The 22,418-nt window shown below is 40.6% G+C and overlaps 2 protein-coding genes and 1 long non-coding RNA gene across 4 annotated transcripts; 1 reads left to right on the top strand and 2 right to left on the bottom strand.

The window, feature by feature from the left end:
• The first annotated feature begins 6,001 nt into the window (after positions 1 to 6,001).
• On the top strand, positions 6,002 to 11,406 carry LOC108680668 (splicing factor, proline- and glutamine-rich-like). Its single transcript, XM_047884282.1, has 4 exons — positions 6,002 to 6,086; positions 8,092 to 8,130; positions 10,420 to 10,849; positions 11,001 to 11,406. Exons 1-4 carry the CDS (start codon positions 6,076 to 6,078, stop codon positions 11,079 to 11,081), a joined length of 561 nt encoding a protein of 186 aa, XP_047740238.1. The 5' UTR covers positions 6,002 to 6,075; the 3' UTR covers positions 11,082 to 11,406.
• A 720-nt stretch (positions 11,407 to 12,126) lies between these two features.
• Positions 12,127 to 13,453, bottom strand: LOC125179110. The gene is made up of 2 exons (XR_007157145.1): positions 12,411 to 13,453; positions 12,127 to 12,364 (listed from the first exon to the last, which is right to left on the bottom strand). It is a non-coding gene; the product is annotated as an uncharacterized LOC125179110 (long non-coding RNA).
• A 12-nt stretch (positions 13,454 to 13,465) lies between these two features.
• Positions 13,466 to 20,606, bottom strand: LOC108680667 (inactive hydroxysteroid dehydrogenase-like protein 1). 2 transcript variants are annotated; one of them, XM_018169546.2, is made up of 7 exons: positions 20,116 to 20,604; positions 18,621 to 18,743; positions 18,309 to 18,419; positions 17,492 to 17,712; positions 16,366 to 16,498; positions 15,412 to 15,509; positions 13,466 to 14,602 (listed from the first exon to the last, which is right to left on the bottom strand). In XM_018169546.2, the coding sequence occupies exons 1-7, from the start codon at positions 20,360 to 20,362 to the stop codon at positions 14,501 to 14,503; spliced, it is 1,035 nt and encodes a 344-aa protein (XP_018025035.1). In that variant the 5' UTR covers positions 20,363 to 20,604; the 3' UTR covers positions 13,466 to 14,500. The 2 variants fall into 2 exon arrangements, with proteins under 2 accessions (XP_018025035.1, XP_047740237.1); XM_047884281.1 differs by lacking the exon at positions 18,621 to 18,743 and having other exon boundaries at positions 20,116 to 20,606.
• Positions 20,607 to 22,418: the final 1,812 nt, after the last annotated feature.

Genomic DNA, 22,418 nt, shown 5'->3' with positions numbered 1-22,418 from the left:
CGTGCAGGTAAGCGTTCTGTTATATGCGTTCTGTTATATGCGTTATATGCGGTAAGCGTTCTGTTATACGTTTCATTTATTCTATTATATACAACGCCAATCTGTTATTTGTACTGAGCGTTATGTTGGACGTTATATTTAGCAGCCTTACATGGCGCTATTAATAAGAGGCTCAGTGCAGTGAACCGCCAGTATGCCTTGCACTGTCGTTGAGTGTGGTGACGCTCCTCACGCTGCATTTTACTGAACACTATCAGGTAGGGTGGCATTTCACTTCAGAATATTATAGCCCCTTCATTTCAAATTTCAATAAATAATTTAGTTTATGAATTACTTCAGTCCACTCAAGGACACCAGGTGTAGAGTTGCGCACCAGAGGGACTGGATATGCCTTACATTCAAAGACAAATTATCAGTTATGTACGACAAATTACCCCATTCCACGTTCGAAACACAAATCCTTCTTCTACACAATGGAACTGAAACAAAACGCATTCGATTGAAAAAAAAAACTTTTTTCTCCTATTCCAATGTGGAAAAACAAATCCCCACCCCTGTTTCAGTGAAGGATGGCATATTCCCCCATCCTTCTGACGAATAACATTTTCTTCCCATTGCACTAAAAAAATCATATTGACCCCAATCGACTGGGGGTGAGCATATTCCCCCACCGTTCCACTGAGTAATTACATGCCTCTTCAACTGTGGAATAGCATATCCCCCCGTTACGCAAGGCAGTAGCACGCAAGAAGCTTTAGTTTTCATAACACAATTTAGGGAGAGGGGGGAGGCAAGGATCCTCTGGATATCCACGGACGGGGAGTCCAGTGGCTTACAGTCGAGTGTCCTGCGGCTGCGTTAATGCGTTACTGGAGCTTGAATGGCGCAAGCCAATTACCTTGTACAGTCGATTCATACGCACAATACGCTCGTTATTCTCCCGTAAAATGCCCATCATCCACTCATCATCCGCCCATCATCGGTCCATCAACCTGCGACCATCATTCACATCATCCATCCATTATAGCCCATCAACTGCCTATCAACCGTCCATCATCAGTCCATCGTCCACTCATCGTCTAACCACCAACCTGCGACCATCATACACCATCATCCGTCCATTAACGGCCCATCAACTGGCCAACATCTGATCAGCATTCATCCATCACCCGCCCATCATTCGCCCTTCATCCACCTTTATTACCTAATTATTGTTATCAGTCAAACGAAATATTGGCCAACTCTGACCCGGACACGATTTTTAATTGGGGACGTGAAACTGATCGCCATTGAGGCGTAATTGCGACCCGGAACAGAGCGATTATATGACGATACGTTCGTGACACTTGGACACTTGTCCGACACACGTGACACTTGTCCGACACACGTGACACTTGTCCGACACACGTGACACTTGTCCGACACACATGACACTTTTCCAACACACGTGGCACTTGTCCGACACACGTTACACTTGTCCGACACACGTGACACTTGTCCGACGCACGTGAGACACTTGTCCGACACACGTGACACTTGTCCGACACACGCGACACTTGTCCAACACACGTAGCACTTGTCCAACACACGTAGCACTTGTCCGACACACGTGACACTTGTCCGACACACGTGACACTTGTCCGACACACGTAAAACCAGTCAAACGCATTTGCCAACTTTAGTGTCTCCGTTGAGCACGTATCTCATCGGTATCAAACACGTGTGCCAGCTGAGCGTGTTTGTCATGCAAGCATGAAGTACGAAGTCGGTTTTTGTTTATTATAATCATTTATATTTTATTGTATTTCAAAATTCCTTCTCACACCTACTGTGGCGGCTCACATACACCCGATTTACTGTCACCGCCATAAAGAGAACTAGAACGCGCAATTGCGATTAGTCTTCTGATTTCAAATTCGTCCGTTGTCAATATATCAGCCTGTCGGGGCCTATACTTTCAAAAAAAGTTAAGAGATCGTAATTTCATCAGCCAATTATTGGAGGCCTTTCCAGCAAAATTCACTAATCATGGACATGAAAATAGAGCGTGAGTACTTACGTTCACTTAGCGAAGTTTGAAAGTATGGCCCCAGCCTTGTAACTCAAGTTAGTATGTCATGCGCCGTTGTTCACATTCGGAACCATGTAAGTCGTGATCTTCATAGCTGGAATATCTGCTATTCTGTTGTTACGACCCCTAATTCTATCACAAGGAAAATTTGGCATTATTAGATGTATAATATTGTACTTTTGTGTAATAAGTTTGTCTTTGCCGTTTCAGTTTACAAGTTAAAAGCAAAGGAAAGAACCTCTCGTGTATCTCCTTATCCGAAACTTCGTTATCTGCCAGAAAGAGCGTTAACAATGAAAGGCTCGCTCGGAACACTTACTGCATTAAAAATTGTAGTTAATGTTAGCATATCTGGCTCGAGACGGTCCATAAAGAAAGTTTCTGCTAAGAATTTTTCAAGGCAAATAGAGTACATGAGGGTCAATATGAAACACTTTGAACGATTAATGTTAAACTGGCGAAAATCAAGGCACATCAATTCGAACATAATCCCGGTTACAAAAATTTATATATAAATTCAGAACTTGAAATTCAGTCTGAACTTTTTTTCAAAGAATTTAAAGAAACGCTTCGAAATCAAATGTCGCTAATCGGTGTTCGAACTTCCCTACTGTACCGGGTATAGCTGATTCGTAATAGGGTCGCGTAGAGTAGTACCGTTGCAATGCCGGGGCCGTGTCGATTACGAAAGTCCTCAGCCGTAATGACGGCCGTCTGTTCCAATTTCCTCATGGCAGCAGAATTGTCAACGGTCGTACTTACAAATGGCCGTGATGGTTTCCACTTAAGTGACGTTACTGCTAGTCCGTGGCCGTACTGCTGCTGCTGTGCCCAACCGTACCTTCGACGTTACTTTAATGGGTTGCCGGTTGTGTAATCGCTTCACGTTTGGTTGCCATCCGAGTTGTCCGGCAATTGGATTAAAGCCAGCATGGCAGTTATGTTATTGTTAGCCATACGGAAATATAGCAAAATCGTGGTCGTCGCTTGTAGATTGTAGATGATCTTGCAGGAACGGCCGACACGGCCGTTATGTTATTGTTGGGCCAGCGGATATATAGCAAAATCGTGGTCGTCGCTTGTAGATTGTAGAGGGTCTTGCGGGAAACTTAGTGGGATCGATAAGTCGCAGTTTCTCTGGACGTTACTGTTCGCAAACGAATGAAGCCGCCGGCCTCACGCCAACACCGTCACGATGTCCGCAGACTTTGAACCGTGACGCCTTACCGTGGCTTCTGATGAACCGCGGTAAACCGAAATTGAGCTACTTTTATACGTAGCAACCGCGCGCACATCTTCCACGAAATGACATCAAATTCCTCCCCTCAAGGTATTTTCCTCGGCAAAGTTCGATGCGAACAAACTCGGTCTCACGGTCTCGAAACAATCACGTCTTACGCACTCTACGTCGTTTGGAACGCACATCCCTAACCTTCTCAATAAATGCACGCTAATTTTTTTACTTATATTCAGGTGGGCAGCTAGTGTCCTTTATTTGCCCGCGTATCCTGTCATCGGTCCAGAGTCTCCTTTACTGTTTTCACGTCAGAAATGGGATGGTCTTATTCATAGACAATTCAGCGTCAGCTGGAGGGTTTAACGCCAGGAAGAAGAAGGTTTTATTCACAGACAATTCAGCGTCAGCTAGAGGGTTCAACGCCAGGAAGAAGAAGGTTTTATTCAAAGACAATTCAACGTCAGCTGGAGGGTTCAACATCAGGAAGGGGAAGGTTTCATTCAAAGACAATTCAGCGTCAGCTATAGAGGGTACAACGTCAGGAAGTGGAAGATTTTATTCAAAGACAATTCAGCGTCAGCTGGAGGGTTCAACGTCAGGAAGGGGAAGGTTTTATTCATAAACAATTCAGCGCCAGCTCGAAAATTCAACGTCAGCAACATCAGAACACTTCAGCTACACTTCAGCTAAAGAAAAGTTCGATGTCAGCTGAGGGATGGATTCATCGTCAGCCGACGGAGGTTGGGAGGTTCATCGTCCCAATGACCCGACGCGACGATGAACTCGTCAACAGGCGAATTATTCAACGATGAATGTTGCTTTGAATGCAGCGCGGCGGGACGGGCCACGGGTCTTGGCACGCCGGCTCTCCTAATAATAAGACCGTCGCTTGTGTCACTTGCTTGTCAAAACAGAGCTGGGGTCCAACGACCCCCTTTGGGGGGAAGAGGGGTTACTTTCTCCCATGATGAGAAGAGGGAGGAGGAGTAAGAAGATAAGAAAGTGGGCAATGGGAGAGGAAGATGAGGAGAGGGAGGGTGATGGAGGAGGGAGGGCGAAGGAGGAGGGAGATGAGAAGAGGGAAGGCGATGGAGGAGGGAGATGAGAAGAGGGAAGGCGATGGAGGAGGGAGATGAGAAGAGGGAGGGCAATGGAGTAGTAAGAAACTACGAAGGCATGCGATGGAGGAAGGAAATAATAAGACTGAGGTGATAGTTAAGGAAGAGAAGCAAGGAAGTGCAGAGTATTTCGCAGCGTAAACTACGTGGCATGCAGCGGACGAGCGTCCTTCTCACTCAGCCTCCATTTAAAATATATCACTCAGCCTGCAGTTAATATATGCGTGGATCTGAAAGTCTAATAAAATATATATATATTATTGTCACGTGACAATAGCGGCCCCCTGCCAAGACTGGGGGTAATGGGGGGAAACCCCCGCCCCCTACCCCGCCCCCCGGCTGGGTGGAGTAGAATGCAGCTTCCTAAAAATAGCCTAAGCTTCAGCAATGCCAAGATGTCTCAGAACTGCGCCATGTACTGCGCCATAACGCTGCCTACTGCACCATAACGCTGCCTACTGTGCCATAACGCTCCCCACTGCGCCTTATAATTGCAAGCTCAAGAACGTCATCACTTGAGAACAATTTGGTTGCGCATAATTTGTTCGAAAAAAAATATTTGATCTTGCACGAACTTTGAGATCTGCAAAATGAACAGTAAACCGCGGCTAGAAGCTGCCACTGACTCGGTGGGCCAGTGCCGGGTGACTGGACTATTGACATGATTCTTCCAGTCATATGTCTTACATGGTTTCAAGGCATATACATTTGTTTCAAGTGGGCTCTTTCTCTTAGAAATTATATTACTTGTGTTTTCCCTTCATTTTTTGTACAATTTCAGTTCAGATTAATTTTTAATAATTTTATGGTCATGTAACAAATCATCGTAGGATATTGCAAACTACGAATACTTGGTTGGTTCGGAACCAACAGGTCACATTCACTTCCTTTTCCATGGCAAAGATGTAAATATGGGAGTGTTGAAAATATTTTGATCAGTCCTTGCTTACGGATGATATAAGAATGAATGAATTAATCCAATCGCAACCTACTGGAAGGATTAAATTCTTATGCAGTGGAATTTAATATTTCGTTTGCAGCTAAACTATCGTCCTGATGTGTTTCTGTTTCTCTCCCGCCCCACCCCGCCACCTTCACCGGCACCTCCCGTCGCCTTCACTGTGGCGGGACGCCTTTATTTCGTCCATTCGTCGTGGTCTCCGTCACGTCCTGTCATCCCAACTCTCGTCCGCCGTCCATCTTGCTCCTCGTGAACCCTGCCCAATCATCACTCCTTATAACCCCCCTCACCCGGTCCATTCTCTCTTGCCATACGTGCCCCCCCCGGTCCCCATGCTTCTTTCTGTGACCATGTTTCCTCCATAACCCCCCTTCCCATACGGTCCCCTCTTCCCTTCCGGTCACCTCTTCCCCTCCGGTCTTTTCTTCCCCTTCGGTCTCCTCTTCCCCTCCGGTCTCCTCTTCCCTTCCGGTCTCCTCTTCCCCTTCGGTCTCCTCTCCCCCTCTGGTCTCCTCTCCCCCTCCGGTCTCCTCTTCCCCTCCGGTCTCCTCTTCCCCTCCGGTCTCCTCTTCCCCTCCGGTCTCCTCTTCCCCTCCGGTCTCCTCTTCCCCTTGCCGCTGCCAAGTATAATTCAGCCGCTGGCCTTTACGCCAACCAGAGCGGCGGCTACCTCAACAAGAAGCCGGGCATGATAACGCCGTGAGTAAATACGCACACCCATAACAAACTTTAATTTTTTCACCGTTCATTTTCTAATAGACTTAAAAGCTGTACACCAGAAATTCTCACCAGCCTCACAGATCAAATCATTCATAAACAACACTGCGTCGACTGCTCTGCGTGAGTATAAATAACCAGAACTTTCAGAGAAAAATGTACTCAAGTATTCAAATAACAAATGTCAATAGTAACCCGCTTGCGTACCAACTAGTCACTTTGCATGCCTCGTGTGGTAGATGTTGTTGTGTTACAGTTTTAGTTGTGAATTGTTAATTAATATTAAATATTAAGTACGACTGTTTCAGACCACGTAAGCCCACGCCAGGACCTCGCGAATGAGTGCCTGATGTTTCGGTTGTTGTTCACTGGTTCTTCGTCAATCATCTTTCTTCTAACGTAACGCTGTTCAATATATCAATTGAAATTGTAGTATTTTTCATTTTCGTATTCGTTTAAAACTACTTTTGTTCTTATCAGTATAATTACAGATTCTACAAAACAATCCTTGACAATTTGAAGTAGAAAAAAACGTCCATGAAGTAGAAAAAAACAATCCATGAAAAAGTAGAAAAATTTTCAGGACCTATGACAATGCAATGAAAGAAAAAGAGTGACCACCAAAAATCTCCATTTCAAAGTCAATTTAGAGAGTTTCCCGATTTTGTTTAAATTCATGGGCGCTGTTTCAGCAATTTTTGTGTTAATAAATGTTGCTAATTTTTTTGTAATTATTTCCTGTTAGCGCAACATAAACTATATTTTTACCAATAATTTCAGCTTTGGTATTAATTTAACAGATTAATTCAACATGTTTTTTCAATTTTGCATAATTCAGCTTCTTCACTAAAAATTACTTACTACTACAAACTACTATAGCGTTACAAGCCTGCGTGGTTCAGTTTTCACTAGTAGTACTCGTGAAGTTTGGCACAAATATCACAATACTAAGTGCAATTCAGCAAAAAATATGGTGAAAAACTGGAAAACGTTTTTCATTAAAGTCCGAGATTATATATTTCATTCCCTCTCAGCTGTGGTAAACCGCATTCTCTCTTGTGTCTTCCGTCGATGTCTTGAAATTTACAATAATTTAAATCGCGAGACCTCATGTTGACAACTGTTTTGTTCATGCAACATGAATGGTCAATATACACCAAGCAAGGAACTCTTATTTCGTCAGGTCGACTAACTTCAAGCCACTAGTGATCATTCCGCATTAAACTTTAAATTACGCCTCTGACTGGTTCAGAAACGGTAATGAAGCTTTCACGCTTCAGTAGTTTCAAAACATTGCCACTAAACAAAATATTAAATTATTAACTACTAGCTGATTAAACATCATCCAATTTGTGTGATAAACTCTAAAAATTAAAGTAGTTATAGGAAAGTAGCTATTTTAAAACCAACGAATATTTAACATCTGAATTTAACACTCTTCCAGTTTGTTTTTGGTAGTAAGTTCCTGCAACGCAATACTAACACTACAAGCATGAGTTTGAACACTAATGGGAACGCACGCATTACTTGTCCTACCAAATTAAACAATTGGCGAAATCAATCGGCATTTAGCAATAATATTAATTGGTTATGCTTCGTTGTTATTATTATATGATGAAATTACATCTATTTATATGGATTTATAAGCACGAAATTATATTTATTTAAATGGCCCTTAGTTAATGTTGACAAAACGATTGCAATTGGTTACGTATGAACGTGCTAAATTGTTCACTGCATAATTAAGGTGGTTAATACTTGAACAATTTTCTCTATTACACGTTTTCTGTGCGTTTTCTATGTAGTCTTCTAGGTCTTACCCAATCAAACTTCGTAAAAATTTTAATATTACGATTTTAGAAGTAGATTGGAATTTTGTTCTCGTTTATGTTCAATATGTGCATTTTAAAGCTTATGCGCAAATTTTTTATGGTTTCATTATTTTAGAGTGAGTTACTTGTCAAACTTTTGGTTGATGTTACTTCAGATCACCCAGCGTCGGCCGGCAACAACCTCTTGTGACCAGGCAAGTCATGAAAAGTTAACTCAACCATATTGATCTACTCTGAAATTTTTTCTTCCTTTCTCTACGTTTGTACTTAAATGCTATTATGTGGAATATTTTTCATTGGTTTATTTCTACCTTAATAGTGCACAATTATAAGCGCAAACCATTCATATGTCATCTATAGAAGTAAATGTAGATATATGCAATGGAAGATAGTTTCAGCTACAACGATGATGTAATCAGTGACCTGACTCGGTGGTCAACTCATGGATATAACAAATTATTCACTCCAACAAAGTTCAAACTGAAACTACAGGTGCAGATACATAGATGTCTTTTACCCAATAGATGTCATAATATAACAATTAATTTCCATCTAAAATACACAAACGGCCTCGCAGTTTATAGTTTATGAACAGCAGGCTCGTCTAATTACATATGTATTTGTATGTATATTAGGGTATTATTGGGCAAAGGTCGAACTTTTCGGCATTAATAGCTTACCTCGCTCAAAGTAGTATAGTTAACCACTTACCTCCGTTTTCCTATTAGCTAGCTAATTAGATAAATCGGCAATGTTAAACCATAGAAACCTATTTGCTGATGAATGGCTTTCTTCTTTCCTCCTCATCGAATGTGATTTTTTCTGAAAACATCGCTGAAAATTCTCCAAATTGTGGCTTCGTTAATATTCCGTATGTCAACTCCACATGATCACGTCAACCTTTCGGGCCATGGCAAAATTTTTGAACCACATGGGCTCAACGAAATTTTTAACTGTACGTCGATCCTCGGCAACAACTCTCGTCACAATCAGCACTTGCGTCGATATGGCAACGTGACTTACGTCAACCGCCTTACGGCAACGTCTCACGTCACAATCATCCCTTGGCACCGTGACTGACTTCAAACTTCTCAACACAATTCAACAACGAACAACACCTCCGCTGCTAGCGCTAACGCTTGCTGTTAACATCGCGACTGAAACACTTAACTCTGTAATCTTCCATTGATCGTTCGATTAACATATCGCCTTATTTATACTTTTGTATATGTTTTTATTAAACCGTTATATTTTATGTGAACTAAACCATTGTATTTTATTCTGCTGTCACTGTTGGACCAAATGGTAACATCGCTCTCCCACTACCATCATTGGGCCACACCACTTGTTCCCGTATCACATCTCTCTATCCCCTTGACATAACCCCCTCTCCCCTGCATCGCCTCTCTCCCCCGCCGTCCCCATGCAGTGTCAACAAGCCCCCTAAGAACCTGCCATTTTTCGGCCTATCCAAGAAGTACGATCCTGAGCAGAGCGCCACCTGGCAGGCGATCCACGAACAAGAGAACTGCCAGCTCATCACCGAGCACGGGCCAACCGAGTCTAAAGTCTACTCCATCTAACCTTCATCGCCCTCATCCTTCATATTCGCTTTGTATCTTCAAGTTATTTTTTGCTGATTATCTCTTCTATTCATAGTTTTTGCATCACCAAGTGATCAGTTTCATCATTTTACGGAATTTAAATACAGTTTTAACCGGAACTTATGTCCAACTTCAACTTTATGCGCCTTCGTTCAAACTGAATTCCCTAAAATTTACTTATCCATCACAACTTATTTCATCCCCAGCTTTCATTTTTCACCAACAATCCCTATTTTCCCATCTTTAATCAATAAAAAAATCCATCACACGCTCATTCTCCCCCCAACATCATCATCTTTTTACGAATTAATCCTCACTGCCCGGCTTCGAAGTTTGAACGCGCCTAAGAACGAGACACAGAAACAAGGACTCGTTTATTTCATCAAATATTTGGACTAGAAGTTGTAGATACTTGTTATTATCCTTGCCGTTGTTGGCAATTCTTCGTTGTTGTTTGCAAGGCATTCTCTGTCGAGTTATTTTCTCTCAGAAGAATCTTTTCGGGTTTTTATCTCGCCACGGTGGCTGTACATATTTAACAAGCAAACCTTTTAATAGCAATAAGTGCTTATCTACTCCATCTTTCGTTTATTGCCTCTTGCTCCCAGCACGCTTCTCACCTAGTTTGCAGTGACTCAGTCTTATATTTCCAACTGACACGTGTTATCCCAACAGCCCATGCAATTTTGATTTATTTTTAACGGCATCTTGAGTCGTAATTTTGCTTCAATTTTGAGTGTAACTCTACATCTGCAATGCCACGCGCTTTATTTTAACAATTTAAACGAAGAATAATCCGGTGCACTGCAATAACAAGCACCGCTGACCCCTGAACTGCCTCCCCTCCTAACCGCTTTCTTGTAACTTGTGCACCCCCAGCTCGCGGGGCTCGAGTGGTCCCCCCGCTGCCGTAATCCTAACCCCCAACCACGACTACAACCCCACACAATCCCCCACGTGGTTACTCCTACGCGAGACTGAGAACCCACCTACGCTTGAGGAGCTCCAAACCCCCGACATGAACCCCCACGACCCCATCTACTCGGAGGTGTACTCAGCCCCAAGAGCCCCAACTTCGGGGGCTAAACCAATACGACCGGGGTTCAAAGGAGGATCCCCAGTGGGAGGCAGCTCCATGCTATCCCCAGGACCCCAAATGGGGAGCAGGATGTCGGCTCCCCAGAGTGGATCAGGAACTCCACCCCCACAGGGGGCGCTAACCCCCGTAGCTGCCGCTGCCCTCGCAGAACCTGCGCCCCCCAACAGCCGTGGACGTTCACCCAGGGATGAGCATTTCCCACTCTACGAAGTGAGATCTTGAAATGTATATCCTACTGAATAATCAAGATTCATTTGTGATGAATTAGCGTTATTAGATCATCTGTATTACAATGCATCTCTCCAAATACATCACGATAATCTACCGGCGTCTAATATGTTCTTTATATCTCAATTTCCAGACGAATTCGATTGGCGGGCGTCGACGTATCGCGCAGAGTTCCAGCTTCAACAAGCTCATGTTTAACATGTTGGGCGAGTAACATGTCAACAAGCTCATGTTTAACAAGTTGGGCGAGTAACATGGTTCTACACTACGATTCAACTTGCCACGATCACCGTAATATCGTCCACAGGATATGAGTGGTCACATTTTTACTATACATCACGCAACATGTTCATGAGCCCCAACATTTTCACCACACATCACGCAACATGTTCACGTGCCTCAGCATATTCACCCCACATTATGCAACATGTTCATGTGCCCCAACATATTCACCACGCATAACGCAACATGTTCACGTGCCCCAGCATATTCACCACGCATCACGCAACATGTTCATGTGCCCCAACATATTCAACATGTTCACCACGCTGTGTTCGCAATAAAGTTTCACCGATATTGGCCTTCCCAGATTAAGTTAAAATGTTGTGTTTTGCCATAAATTTAAAACGTCTTATTACTTAATTAATTAATAAGTTGTAGACTAAGTAGGAAGTGTTCTAATGATAGAAATATAGGAAAAAATAAATACCTGCTTACTCAAAAGACGAGTTATATTTATAAAATATTAAATCTTACATACCGTAGATAATAATAATTGAACAAACTGATGAATTACATGATTATGATATATTATGTTATAGAATTCATGATTATGCAGGAATTAAACATATATAAAATTCTTACGTAAACATCTTTGTTCATTAATGAATAATTCGTTATAACTGGAATACCGAAATTATAAAAAGTCTACCGGCATTAATGAAGCAAGCACAACAAATTGCAGTAAACTCGCGCTTGTTCAGAGAAAATAGTTTGAATCAATTGCATCGTCCAATTATTAGAAAATTTACTTCTGTTGTTCTCGGTTTTTCCTTTATAAATAAAGTGAATAAACGACTGAATTTCATTACCCTGAATTCATTTAAATGCGCGTATCTCAATTATAAGAATCTCGTCAAAAATAAAGAATATTTGAAAAAAGTGTGCAAATATTTAGTGATGCACATTATACTCAAAACTCTCTACTTGTGAGCAAATAATTTTGAAACTTATGGTTCCTATTGAAAAGAAACTTGTCAGGACGTATTGAACAAGAAGCTGCATATATTTGGCTGAGTTTTAGTTCCATCAATTCATGAAACATTTTTGTACTTCTATATTACGTTTTTTACCGACAAAATTCCCATAATGTCACATGAAACAACAATGTTCCAATGTGACTCGCAATCCGCATATGAATGGCTTTACCTAACCATCTATTCAACAGCTAATATATGCCACATTATACCAGCTTAACTTAGTACAAACAACCAGCACCTGCGGTCTCAACCAACCAGCACCTGCGGTCTCAACCAACCAGCACCCGCGCAATACGTTGTACATTAACCTACACCATACAACAAATGCACCAAGACAACCCTAGACATCAATAATATCTTATAAGATAAACTGACAATAATTGGTTGAATCATTATACCGCACAATGTTTTTCTGTAAACAGTGCCAGCTAAACCACATTTTTGAGAGTTATGAAGCATAAATTAGTATTTATAAGGACAAAACATAGTCGAGTTAACGAGACAAGATGTAACAAACCAGCTAAGCAAATACTTCATAACGTCTCGTAAATATTCCAACAGTTCATTCTTTTCATGACTGAGATAAGCACAGACATTTTATTTACTACAAATCCTACAATCCTACAAATATTACAAGATTTGCATCAGAAAAGTTTTTTGTTTAGTGCCACTGTGTCGGTACGATTTCTCATGTTCGTATACCATTGGTCACCAATTTGCTGTCTATTACAACATCACAAGTTAGTATTCCACAACGCACTGTATTCAGAATATGTCCTTGACACCAACGAACCAAACGAACATCACAAATTAAGCGGCGTGAAGAATAAATTTGTATCGTTAAATGATACCGACACTTGACCATCTGAACAAGTGAATCAAATGGATGACATGAATAAATGACAGAGACATGTTCTATGAAAGATGATTAGTAATATAGACGCCCGTGGTGAACAGGTTTCAGTTCCACATTATAACTCAATATATATATATAAATAGGGTAGGGAGAATATTCATAGTATAATGTCACATAAGTTATTCAAATGCATCATAACTACCAAAAACAACCATAACTGAGTATCATAAATTCACAGCCTCCAAAGCTGGATTTACCAAAGTTAGCCCAAAACAACAAAGAATGTGATTAAATATTCACAAAGAATGCTGGTTCATTTGTGATTCGATAATAATCCATTAATACGACTTAAAACTCTTACTTAGGGATGGAAAATACTGACCAAATCGGCAAGTACAGCAAGCTTATTCTAGCTCCAGATAGGAGCTTTGAACGGAACTTGGCCTTTGAGGTTAACAGGGAACGTTAAAGGAAACTCAGCGGCCCGAGGGCAGCAGCTTACTGAGGACTGCGGCCCGAGGGCAGCAGCTTACTGAGGACAGCGGCCCGAGGGCAGCAGCTTACTGAGGACAGCGGGCCGAGGGCAGCAGCTCCCTGAGGCGCACGACAATACAAGCGAGCTGCATGAAGGGCCTCGGGGTTGGCAAGAATTGGTGCCATAATCAATGAGAACTCAGCAATAAAGGAAGTTAAGAGTAAAACATTAGATAGGAACAAATGCTAGCACAGAATCCATCGTAAAGCATGGCATACCTATTTTATTAAACAGGTTGATCTAATGGAAGAAGCTCAAATTCTGACATATTCTCTAATAATTACCTTTAGCATCAACTATTGTATTACAGTCAGAAATAATAACTTCAACGTCTAGGTATTGCAAATAAACAAAAACAACCAACATTAAGTAAAGTCTGCATTGGCAAGATATTACCAAAAACAAACAGCTGCATTATAAATGAAATTTGTAACAGAAGGATACAAAACAGAAAAATTATGCCTGAAGGATACGAGAACAGAAACCAACTTAAGCCATTTACGCTCCAAATAATTCAAGTCGGTAACAAGTACAGAAAAGCATAGCAACCGCACAGGCACGAGCCTCAGATGAGGTCCATATTCTTCACTAAGGCGCTGGTTATTAACATCAATACAACTTAAGCCCTTCATGTGAAGTTGACGCAGCAGGAGTTGACGCTGCAGGTGTTGACATAGCAGCAGGAGTTGACACAGCAGCAGAAGTTGACGCAGCAAGAGTTGACACTGCAGGTGTTGACACAGCAGCAGGAGTTGACGCAGCAGGAGTTGACACTGCAGGTGTTGACACAGCAGGTGTTGACATAGCAGGTGTTGACATAGCAGCAGGAGTAGACATAGAAAGAAGTGAAAAGCAAAGACGGGACGAGGTGGGACGAGACGGGAAAAACTAGGGGACGAAGTAGGGAGATGGGAACCACTCGAGGACGAGGTAGACTGGGATGGGAACAACTAGGGGATGAGGTGGGCAGGGGCGGTAACTCATCAGTTGCGGTGCGTGGTCTTGACTGTGGAGCGCAGGAACTTCTGCTGCAGGAACATCGCCCACATAAACACTGGCCGCGGCAAGAAGTGCACAAACCATTTCTGCACAATGCAAAGGATTACGACAAACCTTTTTGTTGGATTAGTATTAACTACACATGACTTACGAGGGCTAACATTTCAAAGTAGCTCACGTAAAATACAGAATAATAGCAATTATAAGAGAGAATACCAGTATGCAACAGGAAAACGCACCAATGTAAATAAAAGTTTGAAAACTTGCTCTCCACTCAAAATAGTGTGATGTATATACTGTAATATAGGTACTATACTATATACTATTGTAAACTAATCCCTCACTATATCGCTCTTAACCTACCGCGGTTATATTTCATTGCGGATTTCCAAGAAATATTTTATTAGAAGAATAGTTTGCGGATCTTCAAACGTTCGCGGGTTTCTGAAGAAGTCAACTGGCAGATTTAAACAGCCCGCAAAACTCAATCAGGAGAAAGGTGGGAAGGGTAAGTAAAAGTTAAACAAATTAAACAATGAATCCTTGTTAAACAATTACAATTTACTACTTAAATAAGTACTTTCAGTCACACAATTCTCTTTCGCTGAGTTCACCTATCGCGCAAAAAGTCTGGGCCTATACTTTCAAAAAAAGTTAAGAGATCGTTAGTTCATCAGCCAATCATTGACGGCTTTTCAAGCAAAATCCACCAATCATAGACAAGAAAATAGAGCGCAATTACTCACGTTAACTTAGCGAGTTTTGAAAGTATGGCCCCTGGAAAGTAACACCCGCAGAGGGTTAGGGATTACTGTACTGTTGCATACTGCTGTATACTACTTTATACTGCTGTATACTATTGCATCCTGCTGTATACCTGCACGGTTTCGCTCACCTGTATGCCGTGAGTCCAGTAGCCGGTGGTATAGTCAGTGTAGCCGATGGAGGACACAGCAGATGCGGCGAACTGCGCCGGCGTGGGGATGAACAGGTCTGCAATATAGACCAGTGTTATAGTCTGCAGTATAGACCAGTGTTATAGTCTGCAGTATAGACCATTGTTATAATCTGCAGTATAGACCAAAGTTATAGTCTGCAGTATAGACCTGTGTTATGGTCTGCAGTATAGACCAGTGTTATAGTCTGCAGTATAGACCAGTGTTATAATCTGCAGTATAGACCGATGTTATGGTCTGCCGTATAGACCGATGTTATAGTCTGCAATATAGACCTGTGTTATAGTCGGAAATATGGGCCATAATTATACGAGACATAGACCGGCGTCATGACACATCTGCCATTAACGCGTTAAGTGCGGCTATGTCGCATTCGGGGCGTACTTCATACCGGTGTTACGGCCCACCGGTGGTTCCACTAGTGCGTACTACTCACTAGTGGCGTGGGTGCACTAGTTACACACTAGGTAGCCACTAGTGGCGTGGGCGCACTAGTTACATACTAGTTGTTCATTAGTGGAATGGGTGTACTTCGAGAAGCTCATCATGTTTTGTACTAAGTATGTACTAACTAGTGGCGTAAGTGTACTAATTAGACACTAAATACTCACTAGTGGAGTGGGTGTACTTGAAGAAGCTCGTCATGTTGGTGTACCAGGTAGTCACTAGTGGCGTGAGTGCGCTAATCAGACACTAGTTACTCACTAGTGGAGTGGGTTTACTTGGAGAATCTCGTCATGTTGGAGCACTAGCTACTCTCTAGTGGTGTGACTACACTAGTTAGACACTAGTTACTCACTAATGGAGTGGGTGTACTTGGAGAAGCTCGTCATGTTGGTGTATTAGGTAGTCACTAGTGGCGTGAGTGCGTTAATCAGACACTAGTTACTCACTAGTGGAGTGGGTGTACTTGGAGAAGCTAGTCATGTTGGTGCTGACGTAGCAGGGTGTGACGGTCTGCACGGTGATGCCACGACGCATGAAGTAATCGCACGCCACCGCGCGGCTCAGGAACTCCACAAACGCCTGAAACATTCATGATTTGTGAGCAAATTAAGGAAAACACAGAGAATAATTCATACCGGGCAATAATTTTCTACATAAGAGGGATAAACATGGAGAATAATTCATACCGGGTAATGATTGTCTACATGAGTGGGATAAACACAGAGAATAACTGATGCCAAGAAAGAAGTAGATGACTATTCTACTCTATGGCACTGTGCCTAATGTGTAGAGCTCTATAGCACTAGCAAAAACTGCATCATTAGTTAAGCAGAAGTGAAAACATACATTTTTCAACGTTTACACATGTGGTTGTAGCCTGCCTCACATATCTTAGAAGAATGGGATAATGGATGCATGCTCTACTTCCCTGCTGATGTAACAAGTGTTGCATCCCAACTGTCCTGCTATACTTACAGCACTCAGTGCGTCAAGTAACGGATGCTTTACATGGCAATCATGAAATAAATTATATAGATCATGACTTAGAAATTGAATGACCCTGAATAGAAATATAATACCCGCACAAAAAAGTGAAGGTTTTCTAGGAAGCGATTTGCATGGACAATCTAAATTACTCACCAGTAGCTGGGATGAAGGCCATCACAAATGACGTGTATCTTGAATCATATATCTTCTTTAAATTCAATACAAGAGAAGGACAGCATGCAAAAGCTCAAAAGAATGAAGAAACTGACAAGTCTAAAATACGATTCTAATCACAAAGAATCACAAAGAAATTTGTGCCCTTGCAAGAGCACTCAGCCACTTGCAGGAGTGTCTAAGGCACCCCACCTATCTATGCCTACTTAGCCCTCAACTTAGGCAGATATTGTTAACTCAGATGTAAAAAATATTATTACCTGTGCACAATTTTAGCCATGGAAACAAAATAATTACTCGAAAGATAAAATATTGACAAGCAGGAAGAATAGTATCTGCAACAAAATAATAATAAATGAAGTCAAAGGTAACAATAATTGAAGTCAATTCAACTTAAAGAAGAATGCTCACCTTGGAGGCAGCATAAATGCTAAGCATGGGCATGGGGCCATACGCAGCAATGGACGCAATGTTGACCACGGCGCCCTTGCCCCTAGCCAACATCTGAGGCATGATGATGGACATCATGGCGGCCACAGACCCCATGTTGACATTGATGTGCCTCCATATCTCCTCCTCTGTGATTTCTTCATACAGCTTTGGATATGGGATCATCACACCAACGTTGTTGACTGCACAATAAGATATTTCTTGGATAACAGCTGAAAAAGCGCAATTCGGAATTGAAGAACACCTGATACACTCTAACAAAAACAGAAGAGCAACTAGCATATCCTAAACTGGAATTAAACTTTGAGAGGTTCCTTGGAAAATTCTAGTAGATGTTATGCACATATGCTTAGGGTACGTATGAGATCAGGACGTCCTTTGATTTCATCAGTTTAGTTATCATGTACTCAGGTTACTGGGCCAGCCAAGGGGGCAACTTTGGGCAATAATACAAGCAATCAAAAGTCATGAATATTGGTTGACCGTAGTGTTTTTTATCTATCATTTGCATTTATTGAGCTACTCAGATAGTTTACGCATGAACAAACAATTTTATATTGAGCGAGTAACTCGGCCAGTTTCTGCATGAACAAATGATTTCATTTTCAGTAAGTAACTCTGCCAGTTTTCACATGAACAAATGATTTCATACTGAGTAAGTAACTCAGCCAGTTTCAACTTGAACAAATGTTTTCATACTGAGTAAGTAACTCAGCCAGTTTACATATGAATAAATGTAGTTTCATGCGGAGTAGGGCAAACAAATTTCAAAGCTCACTTAGGACGCCAATCTCTTTCCCTGCAAGCTGTTCTTTGATTCTTGAGTAGAGGCTGCGGCCTTCACTGAAGTCTGCTTGGATTATAGCCGTGTCCACTTTGTACAGCGACTCTGAAAACAAAACAAATGTGAATACAAATTTATTCACTAAAATTTTAATAATTTAATTTACTATATTTCAAAAACTCTATGGTAATAATTAATAACATAATATATTATTTAGAATAATTAAAAAATATCTTTAGTGGCTTTATGCACAAATTTGAATTATTTAACAGCAAGATCTCAATCATTATTTTTATGATAATTTACTTATTTCCTCAGCAACCGAGTTGAGCTTTTCCAGAGACCGGGAGATGAGGACAATACTGAGGCCATCCTTGGCCAGCTCATGGCAGTAGGCCTTACCAATGCCATCAGTGCAACCCGTCACAACTGCAAACACATTCATTAAAATACCTCATTAATTATTAAATAAAACCTAGCTCTTAGGTATGGTGATTGGTGAGCAAAGACATTGATTATGTACATTGATGTCTCAATTATTATTAACCCATAACTAATTTTATCCTAAAATAAAGATTCAACCTCCCTCTTCAATAATATGTATTGCATACTTTTTATTGAATACAATAATACTTTTAATATTATATATTGATAAATTTATGTTTGGTTCTTTTTTATTTGAGGTAAATTAATATGTTATTGCTAGAAGCACATCACCATAACTTTTTTAAGAGTGTAGATATAAATGCTTGTTATATTGGTGATATCAAGATTTTGCAGATAGTCGGTACATAGCACACTCAATTGCGTGACTACTGACTAGGCTGAAGTCACACATGAATGAGACAAAAATACCCTTGTTTACAGTAAATTTTACTGGTTTTAGTGGCTTTGGCTTTGCCTAATTTTTACATCAAAAATAAAAACTACAGCACCTTTCTCCTAAAGATTTTTGAAAAATAGTTAATAAAATGATACCTAGATTTTAACTGAACATTCTGGAAAATTCTGTCCAATTTTTATTGCTTGTTGCAAAACTGTCAATGTTCCAGTCTTCACAGTCAATTTCACTCATTTTTAGCAGATATTCTCATTTATGGAAATAAGATGGAATTGTGCCTGTCATATCCTTCCCGGACCTTCCGTCTGTCTGTCTGTCTGTCCGTGACTTTCCGTTTGTACTTTGTATTGACAAGAAAATGAGTGCTCTGTCTGTGTCACTCACTGCAACTGCAGTGAGTAGGTACTGGTGAGTGGTGATACTGATACCTAACTGATCTAATCATTCTAATGTTTTATAAGTTATACCTAGTCATTGGAAAATTTATTTTGATAAAATTAGAAACACTGCCACATTTTCGCTGACAATTTCCTAAAATCTCTCATGAAACCTAATTTTGTCTATTCATGATTTTGGGAAATTTTCAACCTAGGCCTAGGTAGTATTGCCTAATAGCTGATATTTCAGATTGCTGAGAATCTGACTTATGAGATTAGTAAATTTAATATCCATGCCTAATGCATTATGCATGATAGAGTAGCTACAAGCACAACTTGGAATATTGGGCATTGGGCATGGGCAGAATTTTCCTTAAATTGCAGGTAAAAATGATTGTTTCATCATTGTTTAATAGAAAAAAACTGGTAAAATTAGGCCCATTTTCTTATTTTTCACTGAAAAAATTACTAAAATAGCCATAGGGAGTCGATGATAGGACTTACTTCAAAGCATAAATGAAATATATGATAAATACGTAACGTTTACATTATACTTAGGTAGGTAGGCCTACTCAGTACTCACCTGCCCATTTACCACCGTAACGCTTTTCGAAATTTTTTTTCCATAGTCTCGACCACATTAGGGCTCGTACTCCAACAAGAATATCCCATATCGTCGTTATTGTGAATTTTCCTAATATTAAAATACCTAGCAATGCCAAAAAATCTCCAAACATTTGTAGAGCGGGTGAATTCAATTGTGAGAACAACATTTCGAAAGAATCCACACCACCTCTTGCTGACAGCGGCACTGACAGAGTGGCAGGCATAGCGAGCTACGTTAGCGGCTTGCGGTTGCCGTCTTTCCAACTCAGGGACAAAACAATGATGTGGACCCTGCGCGTGAACTGCGTAATATATATTCTTTATTTAGATTATTCAAGTTAAACACACGATTTAACTATTAAATAGAGTTACGCCAATAAGAGCTTTTTATGATGGCATTGAATATTTTGTAAATCTTTCGCTGTCCTCTCAGAGGCTGGAAAAGCCTGGAATGATTGCGGTCAGGGTTGCGGTTGCCGGCCCAGATGGAGCCAAGGAAAAAGGCCAATTTAGCTCACAAAAAAGGCCACAAAGGCCTCATTAGATATTAATAATAAAATATAAATTGAAGGAGTTCTCACCATTTGCAGTGCATGCAATTAGTCTCAAGGCTTTTAGACAGCAAAAAATTCACCAATATCAGTTATCATCAAGTGTACGAGCTGAATTACCGTCAATGCTAAATGAGCCACCATGCGGCAGTCTGCCGCGAATTGCATTATTTGCATGTAATACTCGCCGATCGTAAATAAAACCGTATAAATACTGGTCAGAACTATGATATTCAGGATTCGATTGTCACCTAACAACTATAAAACTTTTCGATCGCGTTAGAGAGTTTTGGCTCAGTTTTGCAAACAAAATAGTGAAGTGGCCGGCGACATAAGTAATGTGGCGAAGTATTTGGTATTGACGGTAGAATATTTATACTCGGAAATGAATATAAATTTAAAGTCATTTCTGCGGTATAAAGATGATGCGGTCCTTGCACGACTAAGGTAAATATTAAACGTCAATCCTATAAATTTTTCACAACTACTTTTGAATGAGTAGATAACTACCTACGCCTATCATAACTTGGTAGATATCGCCTATCATAACTTGGAGAGGAGTAGTTATTATATTTTTTCAACGTGAAATTTTGTAGTGACTCACACCAGAAGACAGAATGTATCGAGAAACAGCGCTGTAACCTCAAAATTCGTGCTGAATTTACTACTCTTTAGAAGTGAAAACTATACTCGATTATACGCTCTCTCAGCTCTGCCATCCATGGGTATTAATTAATACGAGTCGGCAATTGGATAAAGTCCCATGGTTCCAGCCGTGGTGCCCGGATTAGGCGGCACTCGCTAGTGTTGACTAAACACTACAACTAAACCGAAGTGTTGACACAGTTACGTGTCGATATTTGAGTCTACTCATCTTTGGGCAAAACTGAATTATAAGTGAAGGATAAAATTACTACAAAAAAGTCAAGAATTACATCTTTCATAAAAGAATGCCCAAAAGGTCAAATGAATTTTGTCAGGCCAATGCATTTTTAAAAAGGCCACATTTGCAAAAATTGGCCTGAAAAAGGCTCATCTGGCAACACTGATTGCGGTAATTCCTGCAAATAGATTTCAGCTTGAATGAATAATTTTCTACTTCTTAAATAGAGATCTTTGTTGTTTGTCATTTTTTTATCTGTGAGATAATAACATAACCAAACGAAATTGAAAAATAAATTACACGTCTACACATTTCAACCATGAATTTAACGACAACTGAATTACCAAAATACTATACATCATTAATACCCCTGATTATATTCCCTCCTGATTATATACCCCTGATTATATGATTATAATACTCAAAAGCTTGTTAGAAAAGACTTCAACCGTAGGTACATTTAGCTTTCCAATTACAAAACCATGTTCATACCTCGGTCTCAGTGGCTCAGTGTGCTCTGTGTGTCGCTTCCAGTAGCATGCGAGCACCGAGCCCTCCGGTGTCCTCAATTAACAAATAAAGTTGTACCTAAGCTTTTGTTAAAAGTGGCATTTATTTTTTTAACAATTCAATTCGCTTGTCATATAATAAGGATGTAAATGCAAATTATTTATTTTGCATGAGTCATAACCGTTCTGCACACTGGAAGAATTGTAATTTCAATGTTTGTTCATAACTTAATTTCGACACGACTATAATTATTAGAATATTAAATTGTGTGTAATTATTTCTCAATTGCAATATGTTAGTTCAGATAGTTGATAAGTGGCAGTAACGTAAATTCTG

This window comes from Hyalella azteca, unplaced genomic scaffold (assembly GCF_000764305.2).
Source record: "Hyalella azteca isolate HAZT.00-mixed unplaced genomic scaffold, Hazt_2.0.2 contig15086, whole genome shotgun sequence".
Classification (NCBI taxonomy): domain Eukaryota; kingdom Metazoa; phylum Arthropoda; class Malacostraca; order Amphipoda; family Hyalellidae; genus Hyalella; species Hyalella azteca.
Note: the sequence above shows the minus strand (reverse complement) of the source record. Positions and strands in the feature narration are given on the sequence as shown.

Coding starts and splice junctions, on each gene's coding strand:
- LOC108680668 (XM_047884282.1), top strand. Junction 8,131..10,419: donor CAACAACCTCTTGTGACCAG/GCAAGTCATGAA, acceptor GTGCACCCCCAG/CTCGCGGGGCTCGAGTGGTC. Junction 10,850..11,000: donor AGCATTTCCCACTCTACGAA/GTGAGATCTTGA, acceptor CTCAATTTCCAG/ACGAATTCGATTGGCGGGCG.
- LOC108680667 (XM_018169546.2), bottom strand. CDS start 20,362: ATGCCTGCCACTCTGTCAGTGCCGCTGTCAGCAAGAGGTGGTGTGGAT. Junction 16,499..17,491: donor GCATTTATGCTGCCTCCAAG/GTGAGCATTCTT, acceptor TGAATGTTTCAG/GCGTTTGTGGAGTTCCTGAG. Junction 14,603..15,411: donor ACTGGACTCACGGCATACAG/GTGAGCGAAACC, acceptor TGCATTGTGCAG/AAATGGTTTGTGCACTTCTT.